Source organism: Kryptolebias marmoratus, linkage group LG4 (genome assembly GCF_001649575.2).
Source record: "Kryptolebias marmoratus isolate JLee-2015 linkage group LG4, ASM164957v2, whole genome shotgun sequence".
Taxonomy (NCBI): domain Eukaryota; kingdom Metazoa; phylum Chordata; class Actinopteri; order Cyprinodontiformes; family Rivulidae; genus Kryptolebias; species Kryptolebias marmoratus.
The window spans coordinates 29,766,371-29,775,214 of record NC_051433.1 but is presented as its reverse complement, the minus strand read 5'-3'; the positions used below and the strand labels follow the sequence as shown (position 1 = coordinate 29,775,214).

At 40.9% G+C, this 8,844-nt stretch overlaps 1 protein-coding gene across 1 annotated transcript; it reads left to right on the top strand.

Annotated features, from left to right (window-relative positions):
• On the top strand, nucleotides 1–5,735 carry LOC108229188 (ubiquitin-conjugating enzyme E2 variant 2-like). The gene is made up of 4 exons (XM_017404847.2): nucleotides 1–81; nucleotides 1,163–1,311; nucleotides 3,575–3,700; nucleotides 4,615–5,735. The coding sequence occupies exons 1-4, from the start codon at nucleotides 27–29 to the stop codon at nucleotides 4,759–4,761; spliced, it is 477 nt and encodes a 158-aa protein (XP_017260336.1). The 5' UTR covers nucleotides 1–26; the 3' UTR covers nucleotides 4,762–5,735.
• Nucleotides 5,736–8,844: the final 3,109 nt, after the last annotated feature.

The window sequence follows — 8,844 nt, the reverse complement described above, 5'->3', positions numbered from 1 at the left end:
GACACGCGCCCGCAGAAAGGAAGCCCATGCGTGCGCGCTACCGTAGCGCAGTGACAAAGATGGCGGCCGCCGCCGGAGGAGGTAGGCTTTCTCTCCTGTTTTACCGATTATTTCTCAGTGTTGGCGCATATTTACCTTCAGGAGTGTAATGTTAAATGTCTCCGTGATTCTGTGGGACAGATAAAGACTCTCCAAGAGTCCAGCTGCTGTAAAGTTGCTGACGTGTCTCCGTGTGACAAAAAAAACGCTGTCACCAAATGATGCTAGCTCGGCAAAAAGGGCTAAAGGAGCCGCTTCAGTGTGCGGGCTGCACAGGTTTTTCTGCTTTAGACGTGATATGAAGTTTGTAGCCGAGCAGTCAGAGGCCGAGCTAACATTTCGTGAGGTTTTGGTTTGTCTGGTCGCTGTCGGTGACGTCGGTGACGCCCGTGGCTAACCTCTCCAATCATCACGATGAGTTAATTGTTCTGGTATAAACTCGGCTCTGTCACGGCATTTCTGAACAAACCCGTAGATACTCTTCTCTTACATTTATACTTTCATATGTGTATGGATAAAAAGCTAACAAAAATATTTTAACCTTACAATGGCCTTGCTAGTTTCTGACACAGCATTTGGGTTAATTGTGTTTAGTTTTGTGAAATATGAACCTTTTGCGGTGACTTTGCGTTTCTTTAGGATGTCACAGTACATGCCTCCTCCAGCCGCCCTCTCTTCATTTATAATGTGGTGAAAAAGCCCGAAGTTCGTGTCTGCCTCCAGTCTGCGCAGGCGCAGATGAAGACTGAACTCTGCACAGAAACCAGGAAGAACCCGGCTGTTACAAACCGGCCAAACAAGGAAGAAGATATTAGTGAAGATAATGCTCGAGTTAGTCAGACATCTTTTAGAAACTGCCGTGAACCACACAGATACCTCATGCATTTCAAATTTAGGGTACGTGACCAAACAAATAGAGAAAGGAGAGGATGTCAGTCTCTCTGCTATTACCCTCGGTCTTTAAATACATCCACAACATTAAACACCACATCAGCTGGTTTGGCTTGGTTAGATCTGTAAAGTAACCACAGAAAAAGAAGCATTTGCCTTGGTCAGTAACTTGTACTGAAACGTGTGAGTAGATGGCTCTCTGACACTGCATTTTTGTGTGTTTGTGTGAAAGGTGTTGAAGTTCCTCGCAGCTTTCGGCTGCTGGAGGAGCTGGAAGAAGGTCAGAAAGGTGGTGGAGATGGAACCGTGAGTTGGGGCCTCGCAGATGACAACGACATGACGTTAACCCACTGGACTGGCATGATCATCGGCCCTGCCAAGGTGAGCTACTCACAGGCCCCGCAGAGGTGTCCCTTTGTTCTGCAAGAGACTGAAGCACTGCGTCCACACTGTGTCTACATTGTCTACATTGTGTCCACGCTGCGTCCACACTGTGTCACTGTCTATTTGTACTTCTATGATGAGACTACATCAATAGAGCAGCTGTGATCTGATGCAGCTTTGCGATTAAATCTCGGTGCATCAGGCTGTTACGTCTTTAAACGGGTAAAATAAGATCCTTTTTATCACTAAATGAGCAGTTCTGTTTCTGTCATGTTTATGTATGAAAAATTGATACCCTCTTTTCAGTTTTTTTTCATCAGTTCTTCCAGCTGCACTTCCTGCAGTTTAGCAGTATTGTTTTCTAATTAGTGCCACCTGTTCAGTACGAGAACTGCAGCAGCACCAGTCTAAACAACAAACAGCTCTTGAAGTCCCTGATTCATAAAAATCAAACAGAAAGAAAAAAATATTATTACTATTATTACTAATATTATTTATAATGTAGAAAATATATTTTGCTGCTAATTGAGTTACTATAATAGTTTTAAACACATCTGCTACCGGTTGGTTTATCTATTTTGCACCAGGCCTTGTTTCTTTAATTGTGCGTCAGGTTTTATGAAAGTGTATTGTAATTTTATAATAAGACATGTTTGTGAGTGTTCATTTTTTATTTGGTAGTAAATAATTAGCCTTGTACCAATAACTAACAGAATAATGTATTTGCTTTGGTGTAGTGAGTTGAATTTCAGTTTCTGGATTCAGACTACGGTAATGTTGAATCGCATTGTATAGTGATTAGGACTGACTGGTATCACAAATGATTTTTGCTGTTCATGTATCTTTAATGCATCTGATCGTATATTGTGAAACATATTATCTCGCAGACTGGGAACAATATATTGTATTTTCTGCTCTACAGGGCACACTGGATTATAAGACACACAAACTTTTGTCATATATTAAGCACACCGGACTATAAGGTGCATCGTTGTGCACCTCCCAATTTTTGTAACTTTGCGCGGACGTTGCTCGCCGTGCTCCATTCAAAATGGATGATTTCTGTGCTCTAGCGGAGCTGGTTCACCTGTATCAGCATTTCTATGATCCCTCTATGAGAGATCACAAAGATAATCAGACGGTTCAAAACTCATGGAAGAAAACTGCACCGACGTAAGTGTCAAGTATAAACGCCTCCACCGCTCGCTCAGGTCTGTGCGCTGTGCACGGAGCCCTGTGCGACTCTAACTGAGCCTTAATGCTGCAAGCCGTGCAGCTTTGTAGTTTACCAAAGTTGTACTAAAACATTATGACTTCTTACATATATAAGGCGCTCCGGATTATAAGGCACACTGTTGTTTTTTGAGAAAATTGAAGGCTTTTAAGTGCGTCTTATAGTCCGGAAAATACTGTAATGGTCTTTTTTTTTGTGGTTTTGGTTTTAAAACCATAGTAAAGCTTGAAACCAGAAACAAGCCCATGCCTTGACTGGAGGATAAGTTGTAGAAAATGTACCCATGGACACACGCAGACAAATTTGTTAGTCCCCTTACAGCTCATTGAAGCAATGCTTCATTTCTTTTGAAAAGTGATTCAGTTAAAAGCAATTGTCTTATGTGTATCTGTGTACCTTTAGTATGTGATGGAGTAAAAAACACATTTGACTGTTCTTAAATGGTCCTCCATGAGCGCAGATCTTAGTCCTATTAAAACATTTCTGGACAGATCTGAGAACTGCAGCGTGGAGACGTCCTCCTTCACACCTGAGGCAGCTGCAGCAGTCTGTTCAGGAGGAGGGGGTCAGACTACATGCTGGCAAATTAACACGGCTCACTGTGAAGCACAGACTGCTGCTACAAAATATTTAATTATTTTTTCATCTTTTTGTTCATCTTTTCATTTATTTTAATGTATGAAATATTCAACTGAATCAGTAATCAAAAGAAAAGTCTAACTTCTGCTAAATAAGTAGTAAACAATACTGGATAATGTTAAACTAGTCAGGTTTGGAGTTATTTCAGAGATAGTGTTTAGTTATTATGGAAGCGTACCAACACATTTGTTTGCGTCTGTATGTTAAAATGGTTGTCAGTGTTTGACATTACTCAGGTAACCTGTGATCCAGTCTTTTCACAAACGGGGCTCAGCTTCTGTTTTTACATCATGAATTCAGTGTCAGATGTTAAACAAATGGATTCTACATGATAAAGGTTTCTTTGACTTTGGTTCATAAATGTAATCCTATTGTTCTTCCTTTCAGACTGTTTATGAAGGCAGAATATACAGTCTGAAAATAGACTGTGGCTGCAGGTACCCTGATTGTGCTCCTACTGTTCGCTTTGTTAACAAGATCAACTTGACCGGTGTGAACAGTTCCAATGGTTTGGTGAGTGTCCACATCTAACAGCACCTTCACTTTATTTAAATTGTAATGTTTTTAGGGTCATTTGTCATTTTTAAAATAAGTTAGATTTTCTACAAATAAAAATGTGAAACAAGGAAAGTGGACAAGACCGTGAAGCCAAAGTTACTCTGAGTGGCAGCTGTGTTAGGGGCCTTCACATAGGAAGCGGGAGGTGTGAAAGTGTTTCATCATACGTGCGCTGTGTTGTCCACCATGCAGCTCGCTGTAATTACTCTATTTGGTTTGACTATCTCAGGCCAACAAACGGTCCCATTGCTCTCTGCTCAGTCATTGTGCAGCTGCTGACTGAGCCTAAACTCTTTAACTCAGGAGTTTAGGAACTTGTGCCATTTTTTTTTAACTGCTCCTCCTCCTCCTCCTCCTCATTAGTAAATGTAATCCCAGAGCTTTTCTCAGACAGTCTGACAGATACATGCTGCGTTGTTCTCCCAGTGGCCTGGACCTACCTGGAGTATTTGTACTGTATGTGCGTACTCTTCTTTCCTGCTCCAAACCTGAACCCTGCAGCGAGCGCTACTCGACTAAGTTTAATGAAGGACTTTATAGATGCAAATCTTTTAGCGTGTTTGCTTAGACTTATTTGTCACAAGTTAGTCCAGCCCTACAGCTTTGTCTGTGTTACTTAGAAAATAATAATAACTTCAGAATTTAACCCAATTTAACATGGCTGCCACAGCCAGTCAAGCTTATTGAACACAAAAATGGCTGCAACTCAGTTGATTTGACAGATACTGAGCTAAAAGTTATAGAGAAAAGGTTAATAAGATTCAACTGAAAATGGAGAGGGGACCTGTTAGGCGTATGGGTGTGACTGTGTTGCTTTTTAAAGAAAATGAGTTCTGACGCCGTCCTTCTTCACCTCCTCCTCCTCTCAGGTGGACCTAAAGTCTATGCCATCAATCTCTCGATGGAAGAAGTCCTTCAACATCAAGATTTTGCTGCAGGAGCTCAGACAGCACATGATGATGAAGGAGAACAGCAGGCTCTCCCAGCCGCCTGAAGGCCAGGTGTACAGCAACTGATGCTGCTGGTGCTGCTGTCATCCAAGTCTCCCTCCCTCTGACACACACACACAACATCCTAAACACTGTCATACTCAACCATCATCTAATCAAAGATTGTTAACACCACTTCTTCCTTCGGGAGTCTTCCTCTGGACGGACAAAGATCTGCAAGAGAAGCCAACCTCCTCCCCCAGACCTCCATCTAAGTTCATGCTGCAGACCAGCTCTTACAAAACAAACAAATCTCATTCATGCTTTTGTTTTTATTATCTTTTTGTCCAGATTGTGGAGAAAAAAAATAAGACCTGATGGAATGTACAAGCTGTTTTGGGGATTCTACAAGGCTGTTTAATGTTTAGGACATTTTGCGCATGACAACCTTCAATATATTCCAGTACGCTAACAAAGAAAGGTTTTCCGTGGTCTTTCAGACGGCATTAGTTTAAAATTCCAAAGCTTCCACATTTTCTGCAGATGTAAACTTGAAGGGACCCTGTTTAAACTAATGCATGTCCGATCAGCAGAAATAAAGCTGTATTAGACGCAGTGTATTTCTGAGCAGATGCCGTTGCCTCGTTTTTGTTTTTTCTTCTGAGGCTTGTGTGCCATACGGTTCTTCTTGCTTTGTGATAATTACTAGCAGTGTGCACACAAAGGGGAGATGGGGTCGGGGTTCACAGGTGCTTTTTGTTTTGTTTTTCTTTTGCTAAGAACCTTAGTTTTGTGCTCAGCACCTTTTTCAGGATTGTGATCTATGTGGAACAGGAGGAGCTGTGATTTTTTTTTTTTAACCTTTTTGTTCTTGTTTTATTCCTTTAGTCACTGGGCTAACCTGTGTGTGTTTATGGCGTTGTATCTTCTGTCATTCAGTGAATCCTCACTGAACACAATGTACGACTTTGGATGTTAATTTTCTAAAGGGGTAGAGTTTAATCAGGGTGATGGTGTCCTGTTGCATGGTTTTATTTGAATTAAACATGATTACTTTTGCACATTGTTTCATCATTGTTCGAAACTCCACACACTGTATTGTTTTGGTGAAATAATACACTTTTAGTTTAAAAGTCGATTGTAGACATGAAATAATGACTTCATTTTATTCACATAATTTAGTTTAGGATTCTGTTTGCACCACCATCAGACCAAGATTGTTTTAATCAAACTTTTAGTAATTTCCAAAATAAAATGGGGTGGGGTATTCTTTCATCTTCTGCTGATTTGGTGAGTTTGCTCACTTACAAAGAAATAAAACATCTCTTTTTATGGTGCTTTAATTTTAATAGAGACACAGTATCAACTAAAAATCTTAGGAAAAATACATCAAAATTACAAACTGTGTCATTGAGTGAAATAAGTATTTGTTCTCCAACCACAGAGACAAAATTCAGGCTTCACAGATTGGTTCTGTCCCACATGGCACACAGGTAATAAATGTGTATAAAGCCCACCGGTCCTTAGAATCTGTCTTACTAACATGAGCAAGACCAAAGAAGGTCAGGGACCAGATACCACAACTCACTAAATTAGAACATCATCAAAAAGTAAAACTCATTTAGATTCATTCCACACAAAGGGATCTGTTTTAAATGTTTATTTGAGTTCAATTTGATGATTTTGACTCAGCTAATAACACAGAATTCAATTCCTCAGAAAATTAGAATAATGCATAAAAACAATTTCAGTTGGAAATCAAGGTCCCAGAGTCTGGAGAAAGAATGAAGAGGCACAGAGACCAAGCTGCCTGAGGTCCAGTGTGAGTTTCCATCAAGTCCAGAATCAATGCAGCCTTCTTCTGGGACATTTTAGAGCACTTCATGCTTCCCTCTGCTGACAAGCTTTATGGAGATGTTGATTTCATCTTTCACTGCCAAAAGTGGCAATACCTGCTTTAATGAATGTGGTATCACTGTGCTTGATTGACAACAAGCTGTCCTGAGCTAAACCACACAGAATCTGTGGGTCTTGTCAGGAGAAGGATGAGACACCAGACCCATGTTTGGAATCTCTTCCCCAAACATGTGGAAGAAGCTGGTGGGGTCAGATGAGTCTAAAACTAAGTGTTTTGTACATCAAGGACAACACCATGTCTGGCTGAAACCTACCACCTCTCATCATGCCGAGAGCACCGTCCCTACAGTGAAACACTGTGGTGCTAATGAAAAAATCAGCAGAATCTGAGGAACTGGTCAGAGTTAAAGGAAAGATGGATGGAGCAAAATACAAAGAAATATTTGACATAAACTTGTGTGAGTCTTCCAGAGATTTGAGACTTGGACAGAGGTCCACCTTCCAGCTGGATTATGACCCTAAACACTTTGTTGAAGCAACACTCCACTGGTTTAAGGAGAACCAGTTAAATGTCCTGGAATGGTCCAGTCAAAGCCCTGACCTGAATCCAACAGAGAACCTCTGGTTTGATTTAAAGCTTGTTGGACACAAGCAGCACCATCCAACCTGAAGGAGCTGCAGCAGTTTGGTCAGGAAGAACCGACAAAAAGTCCAGGTTAGATGGACCAAGATCCTGGAGACGGACCTGAAGAGATTTACTGCTGGAACTGCTGCTAAAGGTGCCTCTTTTAAGGTGTTTTTGTGAATGTTCAATATTTAAATTATACAGTAAAAGTCTCAGTACGACTGGTTGAAGACTTTTATTGCCCAGTTAGGATATCTATTATTATCAGCTAATGAAAATCCTGTTTATAACTATAAAACTATATAATTTATATTCAGCAGAACTGAGTATAACCTGTTGGTCTGGCCTTCTGCACAGTCTCAGTTTTGTATGTGGCCCTTTGGAGGAAAAATGTTTCCCACACCTGATATAATACCTTCCTACGATAATCTGGTCATTTAAAGGGTAACTTTAAGTAGTTAAAATCCCATGTGAAAAGAAATTGAGCTCTACTAACCTTTTCAGATAAAAACACAGGGATACTGAAGCAAATATGTTCTTCTTTTTCTTTTAGCTGTTGCATTTTCTGGGGTAATCCTCCTCCATCTAACTCTGTCTTCTGTGTCCTCGGTCCTCACTCCATCTACCTCCATGTCCTCTCTAACTGCATCCATATGTCTCCTCTTTGTCTGTTTCCTGGCAGCTGCGTCTCTAACATCCTTCTGTCCCTCCTCTGGACATGTCCAAACCATCTCAGTCTGTCCTCTGTGTCTCTAACATACTTCTGTCCCTCCTCTGGACATGTCCAAACCATCTCACTCTGTCCTCTCTAACTTTATCTCCCAGTCCTTCAACCTGTGCTGGACCTCTGATGACCTCATTCCTAATCCTGTCCATTCTTGTCCCTCCCAAGGAGAACCTCAACATCTTCAGCTCTGTCACTTCCTGTTCTGTCTCCTGTCTTTTTGTCCGTCCCACTGTCTCCAAACCATACAACATAGCTGCTCTCACCACTGTCTGTAAACCTTTCCTTTGACCTTTTGCACCCTTTGCTGCTGACTGTTTGGACACAAAAACAAAATAAACTGAGGCACAGAGACAAAATTGAGACGCTCTGTGACTAAATTGTAACACAAAATGAAATGGAAAACAATCATTTGAAGGAAGGTTGTGTGAATGTCACAATTCGTTTGCAGTTACAAACAAAGACAGACAAAGGTCATAAGTGAAAATCTCATGACGTCATCTCATCACATGCTTTCTATCACCTATCAGCCACCCTGTACAAGTTTTTCTAGGCTCTGAACTTTGACACAGAGAAGCTTCATAGTCTTACATTTTGTATAACTTCACACCAGGAAAAACTGCAATTTTTATATTCATATTTAAACAGCCGCAGTCTGAAAAGTGTCTTCACGCGATATAAACCATTACACTGCTGGCAGGTGTTGTGGCAAAACAAGTCAATTTCAAGGAACTGTTAGATGAAATCACTCAAACAGGTTTATTTATATGCTGTGCACAAAATGTAGACAGCACTAAAGACAATTAAGAATTAACATCAGAGTCCCAGCTTCAAATGGGGAAGCTCAGAATCAAAGCTCTGGCCCCCAAGTCTACACCGGAGCTTCTATTAAAGATATTGAAATACTGGACTTAAAGGAGGAGTCAGTCTGGTTCCCATGAGGAGAAAATCCAACATCACTCCT

Excerpts from the sequence above, each read along its gene's own strand:
- LOC108229188 (XM_017404847.2), top strand. The coding sequence starts at position 27 with ATGCGTGCGCGCTACCGTAGCGCAGTGACAAAGATGGCGGCCGCCGCC. Across the intron at positions 82-1,162 it reads GGCGGCCGCCGCCGGAGGAG|GTGTTGAAGTTCCTCGCAGC; the intron begins GTAGGCTTTCTC and ends TTTGTGTGAAAG. Across the intron at positions 1,312-3,574 it reads TGATCATCGGCCCTGCCAAG|ACTGTTTATGAAGGCAGAAT; the intron begins GTGAGCTACTCA and ends TCTTCCTTTCAG.